At 41.2% G+C, this 26,066-nt stretch overlaps 2 protein-coding genes across 6 annotated transcripts in view; one reads left to right on the top strand and one right to left on the bottom strand.

Annotated features, from left to right (window-relative positions):
- Positions 1 to 1,340: 1,340 nt before the first annotated feature.
- Positions 1,341 to 7,369, bottom strand: CNEP1R1 (CTD nuclear envelope phosphatase 1 regulatory subunit 1). 3 transcript variants are annotated; one of them, XR_004980954.2, is made up of 7 exons: positions 7,265 to 7,369; positions 5,031 to 5,102; positions 3,615 to 3,688; positions 3,177 to 3,286; positions 2,987 to 3,041; positions 2,635 to 2,736; positions 1,341 to 1,417 (listed from the first exon to the last, which is right to left on the bottom strand). XR_004980954.2 is itself a non-coding variant. In XM_036390105.2 (6 exons), exons 1-6 carry the CDS (start codon positions 7,287 to 7,289, stop codon positions 2,695 to 2,697), a joined length of 378 nt encoding a protein of 125 aa, XP_036245998.1. In that variant the 5' UTR covers positions 7,290 to 7,369; the 3' UTR covers positions 1,453 to 2,694. The 3 variants fall into 3 exon arrangements, 1 of the variants encoding a protein (XP_036245998.1); XR_004980953.2 differs by lacking the exon at positions 1,341 to 1,417 and adding an exon at positions 1,453 to 2,208; XM_036390105.2 differs by lacking the exon at positions 1,341 to 1,417 and having other exon boundaries at positions 1,453 to 2,736.
- A 99-nt stretch (positions 7,370 to 7,468) lies between these two features.
- Positions 7,469 to 26,066, top strand: part of ZNF423 (zinc finger protein 423) — a 279,999-nt gene continuing 261,401 nt past the window's right edge. For 2 of the 3 annotated variants that reach the window (XM_036390304.2, XM_036390301.2), the window contains exons 1-2: positions 7,469 to 7,661; positions 10,272 to 10,399. In XM_036390304.2, the coding sequence (XP_036246197.1) occupies positions 10,348 to 10,399 (52 nt within the window). In that variant the 5' untranslated portion in view covers positions 7,469 to 7,661; positions 10,272 to 10,347. Of the gene's footprint in view, positions 7,662 to 10,268; positions 10,400 to 26,066 lie in introns of those variants that run through there. The other variant, XM_054516151.1, reaches the window with a different exon arrangement.

Below are 26,066 nucleotides of genomic sequence, written 5' to 3'. Positions count from 1 at the left end.
ACAAGTGTTCCCGACATTCCCCAAGACAATGTTGACAAATGCTGTAACAGAATTTTAGGTGAGATACAAGAATTACAAATTGCAAAAATAATAACACAGTAGAAATGCATATCCTGGAAGGCCATGGAGTTTGTTGAAAACCTGGCAAATAAACATCTGCTGAAGAGCAGAACAGAAGAGTAGTAACATCAGATCCTGCCTCTACTGAAAAAGATGGCTCAGCTCATCCTCACCTGTGCCATTATTTACTCTCTCTTCCCCTCACTTTCCTAAACAGGTTAGTCCAGAAGAATAATCAATCAGTCAGCTATTCAATGAATTAAGCTGAAGTGAAGTGAGCAAAGGGGATTTAATTTCTTAAAGGAAAACGGATTTTCGTTTCGGATTCTAAAGTCACACCTGCAGAAGGAGATTTACATCAGTTTTCACCCGCAATACTTAAGCCAGGACTATGGCCTACAAGTGGCCAAACCCAGTCTTTCTCAGCATTTTCTATCCCTTATTCCTTACATGTGTCTCTTGGACACTTGGCTCTGGCCGAGTAGAAGTCTCCGGCCGGGGAGACGGAACGCAAGCCCGCCAGGACGGCCCGGCGGCCCGCGCAGGGCCGAGGGCACGGCGCTGTCCCGGCCCGCCGCCGCAGCGCGCACGGCAGCGCGGGCGGTGCCGGTGCCGCCCCGCCGTGACGCCGCGGGAGCGACAGCCGGGAGGGGAGCGGAGCGGAGCGGAGGGAGGGGCGGCCCCGCGCGGCCGCTCGGCTCCTTCCCGCCGGGGGCGCGACCGCGCCCGGGCCCTCGCCGGGCACCACCGTGGGGGAAGCCGAGGCCTCGCCCCCCGCGCCCGGCCCCGCAGCCCCCGCCGCTCCTCCGGTCCGGAGCGCGGCTCCCGCCGAGCCCGCCCCGCGCCCGCCGCCCGCCCCCGCCCGCACCTTCTCCAGCAGCTCCGCCGCCGCCTCCTCCTCGGGGCCGCGCTCGCTGTCGCGCTGCAGCGCGGGGCCGGCGGGGGCTGGGGGCGCCCTGCGGAACCGCCGCGCCCGGCTCTTGCCCATGGCTGCGCTCGGCGCCGGCGCGCCCACGTGTGCGGCCCCGCGCAGGCGCCGCGCCCGCCCCGCTCCGCACACCCCGCCCTGCCGCCGCCGCCGGACATCCGCGCTCGACCCCCGCCGCAGCCCGCACCGAGGGAGGACACCGCGCCTGCTGCGCTCAAACAAGAAAATTATCAATAGAAACAGTTTCCTCTAAGGGCACTTACAGAGGCGGGATTGACCTGGAGGATGGAAACCTGGAAGGGGTTTCCTCTCTGGTGTCAGTATCTTAGATTATAAGACCCACATCAAATACAGGAAATGTTGGTCCGGTATGAAAGTTACAGAGTGCAGCTATAAATTTTCTGAAGTTCTTCTGTGTTCAGTGGAGATCTGTATTTGCACAGTACAAAAGAAGATAACACCTGTTTATACAAAGATTTTATTTTATACACATTTACCTACAAAATATACAGCAGTTAAAAATAATGGATGGGCAGAAGACTTACTGGAAAAAAAATCCAGAAGACAATTCTTAAAGTTTCAACTGACAAACTTACATCAATAGGCTGCCTTTAAAAGCCAGTCTACCCTGTAGTAGGGGTTACTGAAGTTGCAAGAGCTTTGCAGTTAGAGTCAATTTAAAGAGTTCAAAACATTTAAAAAGGCACCTTGAACAACTTAAACTCTTAAAACTTGACAGTTTTAGCTATTCAAAAGTTACACTTTATGCATATATCATCCACACCTGGTTGTTAACACTCTGAATAACAAATTTTGTTATTTTATTGTGGCACTCTTTAGACTTTCTTCACCAAATCTGATGTTATACATTTGCAATACCAGTTTCATATTCTGACTATCAGAGCATAAAAATCCACTCAGAATGGTCAGGTGGATTTAGATACAGTACAACCTTACAATTGGGAAGATACAAGCATATTTAAGACAATTTTAAAAAAATTAAAATCTTAAAATAAGTGTTTTGAACCAGATCAAACAAGGAACTACGTATGACCACAAGGAAAGTGGCTGGTGCACTATATACACAACTTGACAAATGTAATCCTTGATATATTTGTGAAGTTCTTTAACAGTAAGACCAGTTTTCTCCGGCACAAACAGTCAGTCTTCCTGCGAGCCTTTAAACCAGTTCCAAAAGTGTGACCAGGAGACAAGGACGGCTGTAATGAGGAAGTGTGCTAATAAAACATCAGGAGAATGGCAAACGTTCCTTTCAATACTCCTCATGAGAACAAGAAAATCCATACACCAGATATTTCTTTTTTTCCTCAACATTGGCATCCATCTGCTATTTACAATAGCTTAGAAAGACACGTAACACAAATGAGGTTTCATTTTCAAGTTCAACTTCATTGCCAATTAACATACTTCACCTGTATGTTCTGTTCTAGCTGAAGTAAAAAAGTGACACTAATACTGAAAAAGAGGTAATCAGAAGTAGCAAAAGCACTGATAATGTGATAACAAAGAATTTGGATAAATATTCAAGAAAGTAATATTGCACACTTTCACTGTCAACTGTGTTAAGACTTTTACTCCCAGGCAGTGACAACCAGTCCCATTTGATTTTTTTGCTGTCATACTACCTTAAAAAAGGTCATTTTTGGTTTCCATGGCAGTGGAAAAAAAATGAAGGAAGACAGCCCTTATTGAACATGAGGCCTAGGTTTCAAAATTAATTTTCCAGTCTGCAAGACAGAAAACAAAATAAATAAAGTTTAAACCCTGAAAGTTGAACCCAACAATTAAGCTTTAAGTTCAATGTTACAAGGAGAGTTTAAAACAACACACAAAATGATACTAAGGATTCCACATTCCAGTTTTACAGACACACAGAATTTGCTAAGGTATATACAAATGCTGTTCAGAAAAACAGACTGTGTGTCTTTTTGAATTATTTAACAAAGAAGGTTTAGGCAATGAAGCAGCAACACTTACATCATCACAGGACATATTATATTCTGCCAAAACAGTTCGGCATCGGGCTGCTATACTGCGTGGATTGTGTCAAGGAAAGCAACCAACACTTGTACACACAGTAAGCAAAAACTACCAAAGCAGTATTGGCACAGGCTTCAACAACTGCAGGAATTACACTTTTAACGTGACAAACATTATCAAAGGATACATTGATGGTGCCACCACTCTTTTATGTATTCCAGCAAAGAACAAGCCTATTAGGGTAATACAGCTAATTGTGAAAAATGGGTGATTCCAAAGTGACGTGAAAAATGATACCTAGGAAAGAAATCAGGTTAGTTCAACTGCATACTTTCTAAAACACACACAAAGTCACTGCCTAGATCCCTTAACTAAAAATAAAATACTGCTCCCAGCCATCTCCAAGTACTTGTGAACAATTCTTTAGATAAGCATTCAGGGTACAGTGTTTTGGCAGGCATTGTCCCAGGACACATTCCACAATGTCTCCAGACAGCTTGATAGCTTTACTAAAAATCACCTCCCAGTTTCATGTGAGAATGTGTTCAGCCTTTCAGTTTTCAATACACCTGACTGCAGCACCAAGCTACGGAACACAGCACATTTGGCATTAGGCTGACCTTACCTTTTGTGTCTCTGGGTCTATTAACCAGTTCCAAGCCCCAGTCGCTGTGCAGACTGACACCACTATCAAAATCACTGATGAAGAAAAGAATGAGAGTCATAAACAGTATACCTCACTCAAATTTAAATGCATTTATTTTTCAGCAGCAACTCTTAAACACTTATTTCTTTTCTCACTTCTGAGAGAGGAAAAGCTCTTAATTGGAAAGCAGAAATGAAAATATGCAAAACCACTTCTCATATGTGAAACCCTAAGGATTCTGTACCAAGTTCTTGGACAGAACAAGTACATCTGAAAATCAAAATTCTGTCAAGTAAAAACATCCTGGTCCTTTGAAAGAACCAAAGTTATTTTTTCAAAAGGAAGTTGAAAAAATTTAATCAAAAGCATAGAGCTTCTCCTCTACATCACATAAACACTTTCTTTTCAGGATAACAGGAAGAAAAGTTAACATTGGCCACACACCCCATTATAATTAAAAAAGAAAGTCCCCCTTTTATGTGAATTATGAAACAAACAACTTTGGAAAAAACATGAGCCACTGAATACAATATTAGTCATGCAGACCTCATTTAAATATGCTTAAAAGTTTGCGGTATTTTTTTAAATTATAACTGACAGAAAATAGCAATTTTGGAAGCCAAATGCATTCCTAAAGTAGGTGTGCACAAACTCAGCAGAACTACATATAAATATCTGTTTGCTCTGAAACAAAGGGGTTTGAGGTGGTGCTGGTGTTTGGTTTTGCTTTCTGAGTAGTCATTCCTTCAGTTCCTTCAGTCAAAATTGACCTCAGGAGAAAAGATACTGTTTTATGTGTTCAAAAAAAACTACTGTATTCTTTCAGTAGGAAAACTTCAGCAGAGTCTCAAAAAAAAAAAAACAAACAAAAAACCCACCAAAGTTGTGTGTTTCTACCACAGACCACTGATCCCAAAGCTGGCAGCATATCTGTGGAATTTTTTGCCTTCCCCCCTCCTTCAAACCTTCCTGTCATAACAAAGCTGCCTTTATGGCAAACTGGTGTAACTTTTTCACCTTCAATTTTATAGGGACTATCGCACCTAATCATATTTTGTTTAAGTAACTACAGAACAGCCTGGGAAGCCTGAGTCTTGAAGAAAAAAACTTCAGTAACATAATAAAAACCAAATAAAACAGAAACAAACACAACTTATTGTTTCAGATATTTCCAGAATAATTCAGTCTTGAGCCAACTCAATCTTAACCTCATTTTCCTAATTCTGGCTAAAATATTAGTTTATTATCCTGTATGAACTTACTGCAGAGTGTTTGAATGTATGCCACAAATTTTAAAGCAAGTATAAATAAAAATTTTTCTTTGGGATAAACACTGGTAAATCTAACAAGCTTGAAAGACAGACTCCTATTTATTCCTTGGAACACCAAACTTACTTCTCCAACGTCCTGTAGCTGGTTGCAAACATGCAATGTATTCAGTAAGTCTTCTTTCAAAAGCTTTGAGATCTGGGAAAGATGTATATCAAGCATAATTAGAGCTTCGTCTATTTAGTCATGTTTTGAAGTAGAAGATAAAAAGAATTCCCCCATGCACACTCAGCTCTTAAACAGGCAGAGAAAACCAATGCAATGATCCTTCATATGCAGTAGAAGTCCAGTCACAGTAGCTTTACTCAGCTCCAGTTAAAAAGTACAGTGGTGGAGTTAATCTAAAAGCAAAAAAACTTCCCACTTACAAAAAGAAAAATCAATATAGTTGAGAAATCACACTATTTCAGACATCTTTAGAAATAGTGACTTAGATTTATAGTAACTTAAATTGCCTCTCAAAACAAGACAAAAGAAAGTATCACATTTTGAAGTAGTAAGTATATCAGGAAACCATTACGTTCTACTATCAATATAAAGGCAATTTAAAAAGTTGGCCATTTGCCACTGTTCAAGGGGTTACTGTAGCAGTGTGGCTTTGATGATTTTGTTTCATAGAAACTTTGAATGTCATTATATATATACACACACATATGCAAAAAATCCCACAGCAACCACTGCTCCAATGATCTTATTCCAATCAATAATCCTTAAAAATAGATCTTCCTTCTCACTGCCATCGTTCTCCCATGGTCTTTCCACTGCAATTGCTGTTAAATCCATTTCAAGTTGATACTCCTAATTGTCTCCAAGGAGCTGTTTCACTTTAAGTCCAAGTTAGATTTACACTTCCTTTCAACAACGTCAATATTTGATAACACTCCAGTTAAAGCTAGAATTCTACCTGAATAAAAGTTTTAATTAGGAACAACTTAACTTTCAGCTAAAGTATCTGTCAGCATCTATGAGGAACTTCAACTTCCAACTACTACTATATTAGTTATCTCAATAAAGCAATTAAAGAATAAGCTTGGAAGAAATAAATCTATTATGACTACTATGAAAGTAGTTCTCTACACTGTAAATTTATTCCTAAATGGTTTGCAGGTGAATTTACGGGGGAAGATTACAGTACCTTGACTTCAGCCACAGAACAGCTAACTAGTCTTAATTACTGCCAAGAAGACGGAAGTTAATGGCCTGTCCTCCACATCCCTTCTGGGGAAGTTAAACCACCGCCGGCAATTACAGCTAATTAACTGTTCCCTGACTAGCACAAACCCCTCCAACTAGTCACTGAAGCGAGAGGGGGAACACGAGACACCACACGAAAACCTGCTAGTTGAGAAACAGCACCCTGAAGGCATAAAAACAGGCTATTGACAACAAAGCCCTCAAGAAAACACTCACATAATGCAGCCATCACTGAAAGAAAATATGAAAAAAACTTTGTCAGAAAAAAGAAAACGGAAGTTTAAACTTATTTTCAACTATGCACGTTCTAAGAACCTTCTCTGAGTTGATCCCTTTGGCAGCTGTGACTAGCAGGGCACACTTTGGGAACCCTCAGATTGCCCAAGCATAGCAACAAAGCCCTGACAACGCCGGACTATCGGTTTCTGCGGACACTGCCTACTTCTGGTGCCAGCTACGAAACACCTGCTAATTCCGAAACACTGGGCCATTTTAAAAATCCCTACCAGTCTTTGGACATTGAAAAGTCCTTTCAGGGTTTTGACATTCTGTAAGCTGTAACTTCAAAAGATCTTGTAACCCAAACCATCAAGCGTCCCCAGAAAAGAAGGGACTACTTGAGGTCGCGTTCTCCAAAGGCGAAAGGAGCCCCGGCTCAGTGTAGCGCCTAGCGGGGCTCAAGAGCTGTAAGAAACGCGTCTCCCGCAAAAAGCCGGGAGCGGGCAAGGAGATCCCACAGCCCAAGAGGATTTTCCTCAGCTGCAGCCGAGCAGCGGCACCGAAAGGGAACCGCGGGCACTCCCTCCTCCCGGGGCAGGCAGCAGCCCTCAGCACAGGCCCTCCCGCGGCGCTGCTCTCCGGGGAGCAGCACAGCCCGCCCCGAGCGGGGGACGCCGAGGAGGCCCCGGAACCCCGCCCTAGCTCGCCTGTCTGGGCCGAGGAGGAGCGCCGGGAGCGCGGTGCAGAGGGAGCCGAGGCCTCCCGCGGCCGCTTCGTCCCGCTCCGCAGGGACGGGGCAGCGCGCTTGGGCAGCCCGGGCGCAGAGCCGGCAGCTCCCGGCGCGCCGAAGAAGCAGCTCCGGGCTCGCTCCGAGCGGCCGCACTCACCCTCAGCCTGGTCCAGGGAGTTCATGGCGGGCGGGCGGGCGGAGCGGCGCGCACCGGGCGGAGCACCGAGCACGGGCCGTTCCCCGCGGCTCCGCGCACCGCCCCGCCGGCCCGGCCCCGCAACAACGCCCCGCGCTACTCGTCCGCCGCGCCGCCCGCAGCAAGCGCGCCTCGCATTGGCTACCGGCAGCCAAGGGGCGCGGCTCGGCCGGCTTTGGGGATGTTGTCGAGCAGCTGTGTTGAACTTTATTTATTAAACAGCAGCGTCGCGGTTTTTTCCTTTTCTGCGCCTACTGACATCCTCACAACACTTGAGACGGCTGTTCAGTATACGTGTCTCGGCAGAAAATAAAAGCTAGGAAAGAAGATACAATATTCTTCCTTCAAGACAGCACAGGTCAACCTCTACACTTGTTCATTTGGGGTTTTTCTGCATCCCCCCACTCGCAGTCACCGGCCAGCGCTCCGGCACGGCCAGGCTGCTCGCCCAGGTGCTTGTGAGAGCCACTGCAGTGCACAGGTTTAAAGGCTGCTTTGAAAACAGGTCCAGCAAGACTGACCTGGGATCTCCTCAGTAGGGCCAGGCAAAGCTGTTGCAAGCTGCAGGCCCGAGCAGTAGGCTGAAAATCCTACACAGGAAATTCAATTGATCAGGGTTTCTGTGCAGGAGGATGGCACTGGGGCACGAAGACCATGTGTCTCTGGGTATGGGCCTGTATCTCTGTCAGAAGGGCTGTGAGGTGCTTCCACACATCACCCCTCGCCCCTATCCCCTGGGTTTGTTGCTACAGGAGCGGTGTGGCCCCAGAGGGACAGGGTTTGTGACAGGGACAGCAGCAGTGGTCGCGGCCCTGCTGTGCTGCCGGCCCGGGCCCGGCTGTGCTCCAGCGGCAGCAATCGCGGACTGGATGGCTATAGCCGAGTGGTCGGCCAAAAGTAGCGCTGAAGGGTTGGGTTTCTTTGCCGGTTGTAAGTGTCCCATGGGACATCAGGGATCAGCCATCATGATCCCACAGCTCTGCCTGCTGCTAGCCCAGCTGGGCCACAGAGGTAACTGAACTGGTCTGTTTGCTAAATGAAATCTTTCTGAGTTACTGAGTGACTCGATTAGTGAGCTCTCCCGAGACCCGGGCTCTCTGCACTGCCATCTGTTTTCAGCTAACTGGTACTGGAGCCTGGATTGTATTTTGTAGTCCGGTAAGAATTTTGTGTTGCTTAAAGCAGAGGTGCTGCAGTGCTCTCGAGGTTGGGATGTGGTCTAATTTCTCTCCTTCTGTTTCTTAAAAGGAACCTAGAAAATAATGAAAATGTGATTTATAGCAATTCTGCTCTCATTGGTTTAAGCATAATTACAAAAAATTGTGTATTCTAGAAATTCATACATTACTTTTACTTTGGTGATGGCTCACTGAATATAAATGATGGCCTATTATTTTCTTAAGAGTGTTTGAGTCCAGCCTATTATAGTTTTGCCTAGTTAATTTTTACCGATTTTGCCACTGTAAAAACCAGAAGAAACACGGTACTGGTGGTAGTTGAAATTATGTCTTCCATGTGGAAAAGGCAGAGCACCTCAGTGGTGTTTTTTCTGACTGTTGACAAAGACTATAGCAGATATTAGCACTGGAGTTTCACTGAATCAAAGACTGCAGTATGGGAAGGAGATGTTTTCTTCCTTTCTACAACTGTACTCTTGCAGTTTGTAGAACCTTAAATTAATCAGACCCCAGGAAACTGGATGCTGCTCTGAAAAAGTGAGTTCTCTGCATAGCCCTTGGAGATTTCCAGCACCCCAAAAGGATCAGAAACTTTTTATTTGCATTAAGCTATTTATATTTGTGTGAGCTTGCTGATGTGCAGATCTCCTCTGGTCTTCTACATTGCTCGAGCTATTAGGTTTATATCTGAACAGATACAGATATCATAAAGCTGTTTTTTATTCAAACCTCAATGATTTGTGACACTCAGAGGCTGAACCTACATCAGGGAAAAAATTCCAAGATCTATAACCCTTGATATACCTAAGTAGATTATAATTCCTTTATTGTTTCTAATGTAAAACTTCTTGGGTCGTTAAAAATGTTTTGGGTGATTTTTTTCCCCCAAATAGCTTTTACTGTACAACTCTGTTGACTAGCCAGGATAAATGAGGCAAGGCAATGTAACTGTCATCACACTACAGCTATGACTTAAATAAGCTGTTTCTTAGGGTTAGTGCATCTGCTAGTAACCCTTGATATCTTTCTCTGCCAACATGTGTGGAGCCTGAAAATGAGCAGCCTAAGCAAAAGGGCTGGGTGTACACTTGGATTGCCTCAGAAGGCAGAGGTGTTGCAGAACCATGCTTTGTCAGATTCGAGTGCTGTCTCAAGTATCTCTTCTTGAGGTGCAAGAAATGCATCTTTCTGACTTTAGCATCTTTGGTATCTATTTCTGATTCTCACAGCTGTACTTGGAGCATAATGTGAGAGCATCTGTTGGCAGCATCTGCTATCAGAGATAATTAGGATGGGTCACTTGTTTCTTAGTTTGCTTTTCCAGCCGTCTGCATTTTTTAGTCTACATATCCTTTCTCATAATCATTTTCCTCTGAACAATCCCTCCCTCTTGAGGCAGCATGTTACTTCAGAGATTCTGTGGTAATGTTTAAGACTGTTACATATTCAGTCTTTTTGCATTTACTAAACCTGTATTTTTATAAATCTATTTACTGTAGTAAATTTGAAGAATATAATCCTAACTTGTATTAGTGATACAGTGATAGTGTTTACATGCTTCATATTCCTTTCTTGAGTAGATTTTGGAAGCTTAAAGCTTAAATCTTATCAAGAGACTGTCCTTCTTTTCTTCAATCTATCTCATTTTCCCTGTGGAGTCTTTTACTTATCTACAGTACTGCTGGGGTTTTTCTGTAAGAGGATCCATACTCTGGACTTTTTGGTTTAGACAACAAAAAAAAATCTGATCAGAAAACTCCATAACTTTTTTTTTTTTTTTTTTTAAGCAGGCCTATAGAAAATATTTTAAAGTTTATCCTGGAAGATGAGCTTCATCAAATAGATGCATATTCTGTAGAAGAGAGAATGCCTTTTGCTAGACATCTGAACGAAGTCCAGAGGATCATCTCTACAGAATGTAAGTATAGTGTAGAAATATGGATTTTGTGTGTGTGGCTTGATGTAATAGAAGATTCGTTTTCACTTCTTAGAAGTATAGTATGAAACTTGTTCTGCCACATTGAACATGATAAGTTATGTCTTGAGATGGTTTGAATGGTTTGAATTTTGGTAGACTGTAAAGCTAATTTGTGTTGCTCTGCTCTTTTTCTGCAACTGGAATGACATTTTTTACCATTTGAGGTACTTACAGCAGGTGTGGTAAAACTTCACCCTCATATTCCATCTAAGACTTCAGAAGGCAGGCTTCTTTTATTCAGGATAACTTAATCTCTTATTTAGCTTATTGTTCTTCTTTACACAGCTGTAACACTAGAGGCACATCAGTTTCTGAGCAAGAAATCAAATCCAGCAATCCAATAAGAATCTGCATTTCTGCTGCTTCAATAATTTGCTATTTGTGAATGAGGCTGTGATATTTCTTATGGACTGTGGCTGAACTTGTAGTGCTGAACTGGCTCTGCATTTATTTACTGTGTTGAATTGGCTTTTACACAGAAATTAGGCCCAGCCACCCCCAGCCCTCTGATAACTGAGGACCTGCTGGAATGCAAGGGAATTTATTTTCTGCCAAGTTTGCTTACACTTAGCACAAGAAACTCCCTCATCAACTTCTTGTTCACTTTTTTGTCACTTTCCAAAAATAGGATATGGATTCTTGCTCAGTCTTGAGCCATATGTATTCAGCTTTTCCATTTTCTAGTCCTTCCCATTTAATTCCCCAGTGGAGTCTTCTCAGCCTCTTAATCCCCATGTTCTCTTACACATTGTATTTAGTTTTCTAAAAGCTGTCAGGGAACAGATGTATTCACCTGATTTTGCCTTGTTTTCAAGGCTGCTTTACTGCTTCAAATGTCACTCTTGGTATGATAATAGAGTGACAACATTGTCTTCTTTTACTGGCTCTCAGGTTGAAAGTTAAATGTTTAGAACAAGGACATTTTTCTTTGAAATCTTAGATTTATGCCAAAAACATTAGACCAAAACAAGGCTCATAGGAAAACCAAACTGTCTATTACTAACAATGCAGAGAAGGCAAGACTGGAAGCTGGATTTGTTTCATTTCTTTTGGAGGTAGTGGTGTGGAATCTGTGCTGTGGGCAGGCAAACCCCGAGAGGTGATGGGGCCACTGTTCCTGTGTGCCTGGGCATTTCCCGTGGGTATGTCCCCATCTCCCTCCCTGGCTGGCAGCTGCCACCTCTGAGTGGGGCAGCCCTGAGGTGTTGTCAGCAGCTGTGATGGGTGCAGAACACAGTGGGACAGGTTGTGCTGCTGAAACAGCTGCATTCCTGTGGCAGCTTCTGAGAGCTGGCATCCAATCCCTTGTTTGAACTGCTCTGCTCACAGTCTGCTTTGTGCCAGACACAGGAGTAGGAGGTTTGTTGGCTTTTGAAATCATGAGCCATGTACACTACTGGCTTGCCAGGATATGCTGTATTTCTTGCTGTATTCTTGTTGTTTCCAGCCATCACTTTGGGCATTTGTTTGTTCAGCTTGAGATCCTATTCACAGCAGCTGCTGTGAGGGTTGTTTGCATTCAGTTGTCTGCTTGTCTTGTAGGGTTAAAGTTGATGCTACTTTTGCATAACAAGGATTCCTTCCAGCTTAATAAGTGCTTCTTATGAAAAACAAACAAACTAACCACAAGAACACAAATCTGATTATAGCTTTTTGCTCACATAGCTCCACCCTACACCTGTTTCCCGAAGGGCATATCCTGAAATAACATGGCAATCTCTCTGTTAAGTAAACTTCTCTTGCTTTTCTCTCTGTAGTATTGCAGCTATACCAGAGAAGTGGGAGATAATTTCTCTTGAGGTTTTTGGTTAATCATCTTCTGAGGAAAAACACTGTTTCTATATAAATACAGAATTTAAATGGATTCTTTATATTTAATTATTTGTACTCAGGTTATCAGTACCTTTATAAAACAAAATCCATTGTTAATGCCCTTATAACTGGCACTCCTGAACCCGCTTTCCTGTTGCTTCAATAAACTGTACTATTTATGAACCTGTAATCATGGAAGTTCTTATTGAATTTGACCAGACCTGTAGTGCTGAATTGACTCTAATCAGAAATCAAGCCTGGTCACACCCAGCCCCTCTGATCTCTGAGGACCAGATGGAATGCAAAGGGGGTGTTTATTCTGCTAAATTTCTATTCCCTTAATGCAGAAGTCACTCCTAGCTGCTGATGCTTAATGAAGGCACTTGCTGCTGTACAGTGCAGCAAGTACCTCTTTAAAGTACCTCTTTACTTAAGGGGAAAGTAGATGTAGCAAAAGCTTTAGAAGCATCTTGTGTAAGCAGAAAGTTTGGATTAAAATGTCCCACTGTGGCTGCAAATTTTTGCCATGACTGTTATGATGTCCATATACTTTAGGTTTTATTTAAGCAGTGTCAGGAGGAGCTGACTGAGCTGCTCTAAGTGTGTTACCAGGCATTCAGTAATTTAGGCAAGCCCAAAGAAGGAAATCTGACCTTTTCACATCTCCCTAGCGTTTGTTAATGAAGAGTGTTGAAGGAAAAATAGTACATCACTTCTACTTGATGTGGCACTCTTTACAAAACAAATGTAGTATGAAAATCTATTAAATATGCTTATTTTATCTGTTTAACACCTTGGATTAGTTTAGCTTTTAAAAGTCTTTTCTGGTAACATATAACTAAACTCATATTCTTATCTTTTCTGGTAGAAATCTTTACAAAATGCACTGTACCTTTAAATCAAGGTGAGAGAACCTTAAGCAAATAATCATATTTAATAGTATCTAATAATAATAATAGTAGCTTAGCCAAGTAGTGAGGTAGATTCATTATGCAAATATTGCCTGAATAGAACTGTATAAATATGCTTGTACTTTTGGCCTTTGGTATGTTGTGTGTAGATTTTGCAGATCTCCAAAATATTGGAAGGTAGCTTCTGTTGGAGATAGGCAAGCAAGCTCATTTCTGATGACTCCTACACTGGTGTAGGTCTGTTGTAGGTATTTTTTCAACATGGCTTTAAAAGTATTTAGGAAAGATGTTTTGTAACACAGGTGAAAAATGTTCCTGTTTAGTCTCTAGTGTCTGGCTGTAGTCTGGTTGCTTTTCCTAGTCCCACTGCCTTCCCTTGGAGTGAGATTTGAGTCCCAGCATCAAAATGGAAGACAGTTGAGGAGAGAATCCTACAAGAGTAATATTCTGTGGATTGGAATAGATTAATGGGCTGCTCTCAGTAGAATAATTCTGAGAAGTTTGCAGCCCAGTTTAACCAGCCATGTTCTTAGCATTTTTTACATGTCTAAGAAATATACGCAGGGGAAATGAAAAGGGGGGGGGGGAACCCCTTGCTTTAAGGAACTGTTTTTATAATTTTTAGCAGCATTGTTAAGCAGTAAAGTAGTGAAACTTGGTGACATTCTAGTACAGTTTTGCAGTCTCTGCTGCTCCTAAATTGATTTTCCAGTTGGTTGCAGATGACTACACCAGGGCTGATTGTAGAGAGAAGCAGTTTTACCAACAGATACAGAAAGAATCCGACACCTTCTGACTGTCACTGCTGCCACCAGCAAGGAGGAAAAGTAGGTTTCTGTTAAAGGATTTGGATAATTCTGTTACAAAGATGGTAATTACATAGGTAGGGGTAACCCAGTTCAGAAATGTGACCCTGCAAACATGTAGATAATGTTTGAAGATCATGCCTATTTAATGTTTCTGGATCACCTTAAAACTTCTAGTTAGTTTTAAAATTTCTTATGCATCTAAGCAACATCTTTTGCAATATTTAATTCCCTTCCTCTTCACTGACTTCCAAATTTGTTGTATGTCCTTCTGATAGTGATATGACTGGAACTACACCAGAGATTCTCTCTTCTGGTTCATGGAATGTTGCACATGTGTAGCAGTACACAATCTCTTCAAATGGGAGTTAGAAATTCTCTGCCACTATCACAGTTTAGTGATCTATTGAAATGTTTAGGCACAGGAATCCAGATAGAACTACAGCTGCTGCAGCTGGGTTGGTTAATATATCTGAAATGCAAAGACCATGTGGGATCATTGGAGCAGGTTGTAAATGGACATAGAATTTTTTTAAAACAATTAAATAGCAAAGCTGAGAAATTAATTTGTTTTCAGTTGTTTTAAACCAAATATGTGGCTTTATTATGTATACGAGACACTTTTAGAACTGCTTTAAAAAGTAGGTGTATTCCAATATAAAACAATTAGTTCTTCCTTGACTATCTACTGTTCCACTCATAATTTCAGGATCAATGTGAACAAACATTTTTGTTGATGAAGCAAATGGAACTTGTGACTTTCATCTCTTTACATTGCTAAGAAATGTAATCTTCCAAGTTAAATGACTAAAATCAAGTTATCAGTAAAATTCTTAAAGGTTAACATTCAGCATCAATCCTCAGAACATATGTATTGCTTGTCTTAGTTTTGAGCTATCTTCAGTATTTTTGCAAAAAACTAGGCTACTAACAAAATTACAGTAATGTCAGTGTAATAGTTCATAATAGACAATATTATTTTCAGCTACATGTTTCTCAGTATGCTAGGATGATGAAATAAAATCAGATTATAAATATAAATTTTAATATAAATTTTAATAATTTTTCACTCTAGCACTAAAATGATCAAACAGGAATCATTAACTAAAAATTTTCCTCTGATGTATATTACAGCTTCCTACTGTAACAAATACTTTCTTTTCTGCATAGCTTAAAATAGAGATCACAGATAGCTCCCATTTTTGTAGAAGGTGTTTCTGATCAAAGAACACATTGTTCTGTGGACTTCTCAGAGCTCAGCATTTGACTTGGTGCTTGTGGCTTGTGGTGCATACAGGGTGGCAACAGCACAGCAATGGGAAACAGTGACACAGACTTTTAGTTTGGTAAAACCAATTTCTCCTTTCTTCAGGGGATTGTTCTAGAATTATAAGCAATCACTTACAGGAACTTGAACATGAGGTGAAAATAACATACCTCACGTAAGTCAGATCTCACACCTGCACTCCAAGAAGTTAAATGACTGTTTTGTATTCTTGAACAGCTCAACATAGCGTTTTCCTCTTGCCCTGTAATCAGACTTCATTATTCTATCTAGAGAAAGTTTAGGTTGTTTGAGAGATGTCGCTTAAAATATTCTCCATTTAGAAGTGCAGTTTAAATTTCTTTCAACGCCTTTAAATTTAAAACACAGATTCATTGCATTTCTGGGTAACAGAATTTGACCTAGTTAAAATGAGACAGCTTTGAAATAGTTCACTGAATTAATTTCTAATAATGCATAATACATGTAGTGATTCAGTGTCTGTCCTGGATTGCTGCTTGCATGGCATAAAATGCACTTAACAGACTCATATATAATAATTAAATGATAGGAAGCTATATAGTAATTGCCTAATTATAATTTCAGTTTCTTGTGTTGATTCTATGTAACTAAATAAAAATGCTTTTTAAGATTTATCTCTATTTGTTTCAGAACTTTGAACTTTTTATTGTAAATTTACAAATTTCACATATTTCCGTGTATCAGGAACACAGTAATAAAAATGCAATTTCTCCTGGAGAAAAAGTAACTGCCCTGTTCTTCAATTAAAAATATTCTGAAATTAAGAAAAAATCTATACCAATCCTATTGTTTTGGGTGTTTGTGAAAGACTTTGTGTAGAATTGGGAATCTTTATCTTGTTTGTGATCTAAAGTTAAAACTGACCAATAATTATTTGACACGGGGAAGGAGAACTTACAGCTTTTCATTTATATTTCAAATTGAGTTCATACACTGGTTTTAAATCAAAACTAACCTCTGCAGCTACAGGAGGGCTGGGTCAATACTGAGCTTTAAACATCTCCCTCAGTTATATTGCACAGACTCAACAGCTGTATTTTTCTATCTGTCTGGAGAAGTGCAAAGTCGATGAAAGCACCGGTTTGATAAAGCCATCTCTGTTCTCTGTAGCACATCATGATGTGCCTGTGCAGGGTGCACTGGCTCTCATAGCCAAAGCTCTTGGGAACAGATCTGCTGAGTGTACCAGGGTTTCACACAAGACAGCTGATCTGGTAGGTGACTGCTTAGCATGGGAGCTGTGAGATGTGCAGTGTGCCTCTGGACATGAGACTTATTTCTATTACAAGCAGGAAAATACTTGGATTGGTTGGAGTTGAACCCAGTAAGTGACCCTGTAACTACCAGATAATTGAAGGTATTCATTTTTTTCCCTCTGAAATACAACTTCAAGCAACTTTTAAATATGATTTAAGCGTGCTTATAGATAAGAAATAATCTGTAAATTAATGACAGGCACTAGAGATCAATTTTTTTGTATAAAATGCTGGCATGTCTATTAATGGGCATGTGCACCCTGCAGTATGTGCAGATATTCTTCACAAAATTAGACAAGTTCTAAGGAAATATACACAGGTCCCTAAGGGGAATTGCTCTCTCCCAGGTTACGGTTGCAAAGGGTTTGATCATCTGCTAATGCTGTTGAGGATTTAAGTTGTAATAGCACTGTACACAGAAATGCATTTAAGTTAGTGATATCCCTCAAAATCAAATGCAACTCTTGGTTTAACAAGAGTTAGACTTGGAATGTTGGTGTCATTTTGTCTGTAGAACTGCTGTATAGAAAATTCTTCAATGCCTTTGTGATAAGAGGGTTGTGAGATTCTCACAGGCTTCTACTTGTGCTCCTAGTTTCTTTTGAAGAGTTGCTCACTACTTCTGTTTATTTAGACTCAGACTTATGGAACAAACTCATCCTTTACCTGAAGATGAAGACAATCTCATGAGGATGTGAGGCCATGGACAGGCACTGCCATCCACACCTTGAACACACTTTCACCTCCTCTGCTGCCAAGCAGTACTGCTGTCTTAGGCTGGTCATCCTTTCCTGAGGTTAAACCTTGACTTGGGTAAAAGGCTGTCAGGGGCTCTTCTTCCAGCACTCTTTCAGCTTTGTATTTCAAAGTAATTCGTTCTCTTTCTGTGACTGACTTGATCCCTTGCCACAGTACATTTATTCATAGAAGTAGAACAAAACATAGTAGATACTACATGAACTGCAATCAAGTAGATGGGTGAGATGTGGAAAAATCTGAACTTGCAAATATTTGGCAGTGATCAAATAATAGTAGAAAGAGTGGAACTCAGCCATGCTATTTTCAGAGCAAATTTTATGTGAAAGAATTGGAGAGTAGGGGAGTATACTATTCTTTATCTAAAAATGAATTCGTTCTAACATTATAAAAGCATAAGAACATAAAACTCATCTTTCATGTCCTTAGTCAGAAATCAGATTCAACTACTGTCCTTGCATCTGTTTGAAGTTGGTATGGGTTGAGGTGAACACCTGGCTATTTTAGAATGCTTTTTTCCTCCCCTGTTGTGAACTTTTCCCATTCCACAAAGCTTTCTTTTTTAGTTACCAAGTTGGTTGCAATTCTTTTGAGTTACTGAAGCTCATGGGGAAACCAGAAGGGCAGCAGAAACGGTGAGGGCGGTTCAGGTTTTAAACATGAATATTCTTGGATGCATAGAATTAGAGCATAGTGTTTTGTTGTAAATAAATACTGCTTTAATGATTGAAAGTTATGAGGAAGTCAGCAGAAAAATATTGTGACATCTGCTTAATTGGATTATTTTCTTTTATTAAATGCTGGTGTAAAAAGAAACTACATGTACACTCTTGACAGCTATTGATGTGCTGAGTCTGATTCCTTGGATGAATACCAGGCACAAACTCTATCAAAACTAGTGACCTACATTATGGTCATGGATTAAATCCTTGCTTAGAACCAGCCTCAGATGACATCTGTTTGTCATGAAATAAAATCTGGCTTTAACTTTTCATACCAATTGCATTTCATTTGCCAGTTTGTTTTAACTTGTGTGCAGGTTAACATTAATATCAGAGTTTGACTTTGTAGTGTGCTCATGCTATGATTAGTAACCCTGCAGGTCAGTGTGCTCTGTTGTTAATACCTATGGAACTGGTAGCTCAGTGCCTGTACATCATTTAAAGTAGGGCACTGAATGAGAGAGGCCAAGGTGTTTGCAGCTCTTGGGCTCTGGTGCCACAGCTTTGGCTGCACATTGCTGTATCTGCTTTCAGTTACTGTTTTCAGGCATTGCTTAAGCCTGGTGGTTTTAGACCTTCACAGTTTAAGGAGTATCCTGTACAAACAAAGGTGGATTTTACTGTTTGTTTTAAAGCAGTTGACAACAAAACACAAAAACTATTTCCAAACAGGACTCTCAGATGCAAAGGAAAATCCTCGACCTCTTCTTTTAGCACCTCTTAAAAGGTTTGGACTTCCGGGATGTTCTTCATATCAACCTGCAGAATGGCCACAGCTTGGAGGGACACCTGCCCTTTTACCACCAGGTGAGTGGCAAAGCCCTGTAGCTGTTTGGTTTAATAACTGTAAATCATTTCTCCTTAGAACCTGATGCTGACAACTACACATCTACTCTAGCTTGAGAACTTAAATCATTTAAATAATGATGTAAAGGGATTTTCATTTAAATAATGAAAACAGCAGCCATGTCTGCCTGAAAAGTACTGTTTCTATATGGAAAATAATTCCTTCCTTCCCTCCCTCCTTCCTCCCTTCCCTACCCCTTACTCAAAAATTCACCACCGTGTTTTTATGCTAGAAGGGACTAAATAACCAGTTTTTCATGCCAAAATAAAACTTTGTGAGTTTTGGTGGTCCCTCTGACTTCTGTCATTCCTATCCAGCCATGGGCATCTATGCAACTGCCTGGTTCTTTCCCTTTCTGTGGGACACCATAAGGACATGGAACACACAAAAGTGTATATCAAATCATTAGGTTTGATAATACAATAAAATGAAACATTAAGGTGGCAATTAACCTTTGACTGATGAAAGAGGGGATTGATTTTTAGATGTAAGCAGATGTGGGGAGGATGACCAAACACAGAAACTACAACTGCCTTACAGTATTTGTTGTTTTTTATCACAGACATTCATGTTAAACCAGTGCAGCACCAATGGGGCGCTAAGAAGACACTGACAGCACTGAGAATGTGGAAGTCCTGCAACCACCATCACACCCCCTGTCACCTGCAAGAAATGAAAAATTTAAGAAGGCTTTTCCTTTAAAACAAATGCTCATGAATGTCACTGCTGCACCTTTGTGATTTTAAATTCAAGTTGTAAAGAGTCACAGAATAAAGTTGTGTGTTTTACACAGTTGCCGCCAGTTTCAGCTTGTGTTTGAAATTCTTCAGACTATTCAGATTAGAATGGGCAGGTCTCATCAGACCTGGCTTTCTCTGCATCTTGGGTAGGATGGAATTTCTCTTAATTCATGGAAAGTCCCTCAGTCATTTCTGCATTTTACATTAGAGAGATGAAGGTGAAGACACTGCCCAAGAACTGTTGGTGTGAATTGCTGGTCTGTTAACTGACAGTTTGAAACAGTTTTATAGCAGTCTCTTGAATGTTGAATTTGCTTGTGATTGGATATTTTTAATTTTCAACTGCTTTAGCTTCTGTTATAAGTTGAAACTATAACAGTGGGAAAATTAAAGAAAAAAATGGAAATAATTATAATTAGAAAAGCAGTGAAGTAAAATAATGTGAAGAACTGCCTTAATTTGTAGTTACATACATTCCAATCAAATATCAGATTTAAACATTTTTAATATCCATTCCACAAATATACCAAGTATGCTTGGACTTAATAAATGTAAAATGAATGGCAGATGCTCTGCCAAAATATTTAACATTAGGTTTAAAATATGGCTTATAGATTGAACATAAACAAACATGCCAGCAATGCTGTTCTTGAAGTTTTATGTGGATTTTTCCAACTTCTGAGAGAGACAATTGTTCTCACACAGAAAATAGTTTAGAAGTATGTGAAGTATATGTCTAGTTACTGAAAGTAACTTTTGTAATGCATTAAATACATCATTACCTGCAACCATAATAGGCATAGTAACTTTGCAGAAATGAGTGAAATTTTAAAATGATTGCCATATCTTTAAAAATGTGAATTACCTTTTGCTTTATATTTCTAGTGTGTGGCAGCTGTTTTTCATTATAGTAGGAGAAAATTTCCACTGGTAGTGAATAGCAAAGAACATGACTAGTATGTGTTCTTATCAGTATTTCAGAGTAATTAAATTGTTTTGTTCTTTTTGTAAGACAGATTGTCTGATGTCATCACAGTGCATTGTGTGGTGCAGTGCTTCACTGTCTAGAAGGTGACTACACAGTGACTTCAGTATTATGTTTTTCTGATAGTGCTTTCTGGATTTTCTCTATCACAACTCATTGTCAGATGAGTTTTCATTATTAAATTTATTCATTCTATGAATTAGATCAATTATTTTTTTTTTTTTTTTGCCAAGAAACAATACCAGCTATAAATCTTAATGGAACAAAATTGCTCTGCAGTGCAAACCATAGAAAATAGTCCTGTGCTTGAGAGCTAAGTGGTGTCATTCTGTAAGACCTGCCAATTTATTTTTATCTTGCAGGTTTTTTCATTCATTCATCATTTTCATTAATACATTAACTAAACCCTTAGGAACTACCTGTCAGCCCAGGAGTAAGTAATAATGTAGCTCACTATTTTTCAAGAATGTAATACCAATTTTTAAGAATGATTTATGGTAAGTGATAGTGTAATGGTAGTGCTGTCATTGAATAGGTAACTAGCCCTCAAAATTATTGAACCTCACCTAAGTCCTAACTATGAATTTATTTAGCTGTTGGTACTACAATGTCTGAGGGCTGCACACACTTACAAATTGCCCTGCTGGTGTCCATGTGAGATAGGAGATTGCATAGGCTTTCCCAGGGGAACCTGGAAGCTTGTTTCAGAGTCTGGAATTGAACTAATTCTCTTGAGCCCCACAGTAGGTCCTTAATCACAAAATCATTCCCCACTTTCCCCAAAGGGATTAAATGTAATAACTTGTATCATTTAAGGGCTTTTCTTTTTTAACACTTGAGGTTGAGGGTTTGAGGTGAACTTTGCTAAAGAGTTAGCTGTCATGGTGTAGAATTTCTCTTTCCAAAGAGGGGGGGTGGGAAGTTGAGATGCTGCTCTGGCACACAGGGATTGATCAGGCCCTGCTGGCCCTGCAGTGGCCTCCAGCTCTGAGTGGCACCCTGGCAAACACTAATCCCTCTGTGTCCTGAGGAAGGTGTTAAACCAAGTATCCCAAGGAAACAGAGTGAAAGATGTGCACACCTGCACTGTGAAGAAATGAAACATGTAAAAGGGAAAAGGAATAATATGTTGCCATTTTAGGAGTCAGCTTGGGCCTCTGCTTTCACATACAAACAGGAAATTTAAGGGAGCTAAAAACCACCAAACCAGTTTATACGTGCATTTGGACACAAGTGGAGCCCTTCTATGGATGCTTACTTTTCAAGTGAATTAACCTAAAGTTAGTGTTTTGACATGAAATTAGTGTAAAACTAAATTCAGCACACCTGTGCACAAAGGAAATCATGTTTGAAATTTCAGTGATTTAAATACAGGAAAAAACCCCACACAAACCAACCGAGCCAAGCAAACAAACCCAAGCTTTGCAGAATGTTATCATGTAAGTGAATTGTAATTTATTTTTCTGAGAAAAATTCTGAGCAGCATATGTACCTCTCATTGTCCCGCTGTTTTCAGATTCTCACAAATGGTCTTAATCACTTTTAGGCAAACAAAAATGCTTGTTTCTCCTTCAATTAGGTGTTTGGGTGAGGTATAGTCTTTTAAAATCGGTTTAAACAGCCAGTAGTCCTTAAACATTCACAGTGCGTATTTTCTTCTTCCACACTGACAAGTGTGGAAGAAGAAAATATGAAGCACTGTAGAGGTGAATAAAGAGAAAGAAAAGGTAAACTGAACCATGGACAGTTCCTAAGTCCTACTGCACATTGGAAGAGCTGGCAGTGCTTCTCTCAGGGAAGAAGTCCTGCAGTGGTTGAGGCGCGGTGTGAGGGAGGTGGGCACACAGCACTGCCCAGCACGGTGTGAGGGAGGTGGGCACACAGCACTGCCCAGCACGGTGTGAGGGAAGTGGGCACACAGCACTGCCCAGCACAGTGTGAGGGAGGTGGGCACACAGCACTGCCCAGCACGGTGTGAGGGAGGTGGGCACACAGCACTGCCCAGCGCAGGAGCACCTCCTTGCCCAGGAGCGTGAGGGCTCCAGCACAGCCTGCCCTGGGCCCCTGCTTGTGGAGAGCCAAGTGGAGAGATCCAATTCCCACTTGGCTGCTTTTGCTGTTTGTTCCTGAGTCACCTGGGAGCTTTCTGAGGTGCCTCTGCTCTCCTCCGAGCCGGCAGCCGTGTGGAGTGTGGGGCTGTGTGAAGCAGCCGCCTGCCTGAGGCCAGGGTGCAGTACACAAACTGTCTCCATTGTCTGTCTCAAACCTCTGTGTTACACCTGAGCATGGGAACAAACCCATGTTTGACCAGCATCAGGGCCCACAGGAGGGCTGCTGAGGGCAGAAAATTGCTCTCAACACATCCTTTGATCAATCTGCTGTTTGTTTTCCGAACTGCTTAGCTGGGCAGGAGTCACTTGAGGCCTACATTGCATTTTACCAAAAAGAAAACATACCAGGTGAGATTTAACCAGAACCCTGCTCCAGTGATCAAGTAGAAAGAGGAATGATAACTTTCATCTATAGTTAAGGCTAAAATATTGCCCAGAGTGCTTGAATTACTGACTTTCTTCATGTCGCCAGTACTGCCGTTGATTTCCACTTCTTCAGGTCTCATGTGGTGATATATTTTAACGGCACTGTATTTCTCATCTTGCCCTCTTACATCTTTAGCTGGATTTACTTTTTTCTGACAGAAAACTTGTATTTAAAATATTTTTCAAACACCAGTGCTATTCTGACCTGCTTTTGAACTCAAATATTATGTGTGGACTAAATGAAAATGTTGAACTGTAGTCCGGCTGCAGAGGCCTGGTGAAGTTTGAGTAACCAAGACAGGAGAAAGTAACTTCCTAGTTTAAAATGTGTTCTTTCAGAGCATAGAACTTTTTTGCACTGTACCAACATCCTGGCTGCATCTCAGCCTGGTGTTTGCCCTGGTGCCATGCACCTGCCATGGCAGAGGCAGGACAAGGAGTGAAGGGAGTGGGAGGCTGCCCATTTCCCTGGCTAGCGGCTGTGCTGCACCTTTGTGGTCAGAGCTGCCAAGGTGGAAAACAGCTCTCACTGCTAGCCCTGCACCGAGAGCCTGGGACTTGAGCACCAGTTGTGGAGGGCAAGGAGGCATCTGAAGCTGGTCTCCTGCTGGAGCAGATCAAAGTGACACAGGGAGCCTTGTAGCTGCTGCAACCCAACCAAGAAGGAGGAACCAGTGTCCTCGCTTTGCCTTTCATTTCCATGGACAAAATGCAGGTGGCATGCTCTCTACCCACTGCAGACTGGGGAGGAAAGTGCACTGCTCCCTTTGCCTGTCTTTTCTTTTATCCTGTTGCTTCACCAGCTGGCAGCTAGTGACAGGCAGGTGAGTGTTGTGCCAGGGGTGGGCAGCTCTCCCACACCACCTTGAAGGCTGCCTGCTGCTGCAGTGCCAGGAGAAGGACCCTGCTGCAGGTAAGAATGTCTTCATGATATATTTCTCTAAACTAATCTGCAAGCTGTGAAAAAAAGCTTCAGTTACTTCAGTTTTGCTTATGCTTGTTGCAAAGCTGCATGTAAAACCTCAGCACAATTGGTTTAGCTGTTTCTGTCCTTGTGGTGCCCAGGCACAGAATGAATCCTGGGCAGGCTGTGGGAAAACCTGTCAGCTCAGTCCCCCTCAAACACTCACATGAGCTGTGGGATTGAGAAAGAAGAGTTACTGGTTTATGAAGGTGATTTCTCATGTTTTCCAGCTGCAGAGCATGACTGAGAGACTGTGGTAAGGCAGCAGTAAACTGTCTTTACTGTCTAAACAGTCTTTGCAACAGATGTGTTGAAAAATACAAATACTGGTTGCCTGAGTGATGAGGGCTGCTGCTTCAGTCTGAGTGCACTGATGATTAAAATAATTAATCATCAAGTTTCCATCATCTTGCACTGTCTGAGTGTATGATGATGGAAGCTTGGTGATTAATTATTTTAATGCCCTTAGATACTTTAGATACTTTAAGCATTTTGTAATTCTGCATTCTTTACATTCTTTATCTTTTTTTTTTTTTTAGTTACCTGTGCTACATAGGGTTGAGCATAAGTTCTTTATTGTGTTTTTAGTTTGCTTTTTTTTTTTTAATGAGTTTTACTAATGATGAGAGTGTTCTGTGGGTACCAGGCAGGATGCTGTTCCCTCTTGTGTTAAGAAATTTTCACATTTGCTTGGTTTTTCTTGGTTTGTGGGCTGAATAAATGGTGTGAGCCAAAGGCTCTTATCCTTTCTTTTGGGCTCATTTGTGTGTTGCAAACTTCCTACTATGTTTGTAAAAGTACATATTTTATTGGGTATTTTCCTCTTTGGTAGTTTTTCCTTATAATTCTTTTATAGTGTTTAATGGGGTGTAACACTGTTGGGGAGGTAAGTGGAACGTGTAGAGGGAAGGAAAATTCCATTCTCAAGTCTGTTATGAATGAAATTATGTACAGTGTTGGCTTGACAGTACTTAAGCTACTTTGATGTCTTAGCAGCTTCTTAATATCTCTTCAGTGAGAACTAATTGTTCAGAAATGTTCCCTGGCAAATTCTGGCATCAGTAATTACAATTCCTGATTTCCTGGGTAGATCTTAGACTCAAGTCTAAGTCAGAAACTGAAAGCTGTGGAGTTGTGATTCATTTAGTTGTGTTCAGTGCTGGTTTATGTATCAGGGCTACATTAACAACATTAAAGCTGCAGTATCAAGCGTCTAGAAGATGATGAACTGAGTCTCCAGTCCAGTCACATCCAGTGTGAATGATGATGGTAGTGTATTCCCTAGTTATGGTTGTCCTCTCTTGTGTGTGACTATTGCTCACTTATTTGTGCAGCATGTTTGTGTCAATATATCTGGGGTATTTTAAAATCAAATCTTGTAATCTTGTAATCAGAGAATGTGCCATACTTTACATGGGAATTGGAAACACCTTCAACTTGGACACATTCTAACACCTGAGCACTTTGTTCTGCATCTGTAAAGCTTCATGAGGTTTCCTAGGGTATGAAAAGCAAACAGAAGTGTCACTGTATTGCTTTATTTAGAGTCAGTATTGCTTTACTGCATAGCTTTGCTTTACTTAGTAGCAATTTCCTACATATTTCAGTGCAAACCAGCTGTGGAACATTTTAGTGATGTCTGCTTTGGTCCTTTTTCTCTCTGTCTTTTGGAGGGAAGAGTGCTGGATTGTGTAATTTGTGTATACTAATGAGCTGTAGTGAAGTAAGACATATCACAGATGGCATGAATGGAAGTAGAAACTTCTTGGAAATGTATCTGCTGCCTCTTGTGATCTACTCTGAAATTGCAACGGGATGTGTACTCGTTTCTTATGAAAGCTGTGAGGCTTCAAGCCTCTTCATCCCTCACTGTAAGTTTAGGCTCTTGGCTAAATCTTTCTGAAATTCCAGCTAGTGACACCTGTGTGGAAAGGCAGGAGGCAGAGGCAGGCTGTGGGCAGGCTT

The sequence above is a fragment of the Molothrus ater genome, chromosome 12 (assembly GCF_012460135.2).
Source record: "Molothrus ater isolate BHLD 08-10-18 breed brown headed cowbird chromosome 12, BPBGC_Mater_1.1, whole genome shotgun sequence".
In the NCBI taxonomy this organism is placed as follows: Eukaryota; Metazoa; Chordata; class Aves; order Passeriformes; family Icteridae; genus Molothrus; species Molothrus ater.
This window is presented reverse-complemented; position numbering and strand designations above follow the sequence as displayed.

Coding starts and splice junctions, on each gene's coding strand:
- CNEP1R1 (XM_036390105.2), bottom strand. CDS start 7,289: ATGAACTCCCTGGACCAGGCTGAGG. Junction 5,103..7,264: donor CTCCCTGGACCAGGCTGAGG/GTGAGTGCGGCC, acceptor CATCTTTCCCAG/ATCTCAAAGCTTTTGAAAGA. Junction 3,042..3,176: donor AGAGTGGTGGCACCATCAAT/GTATCCTTTGAT, acceptor CAATCCACGCAG/TATAGCAGCCCGATGCCGAA.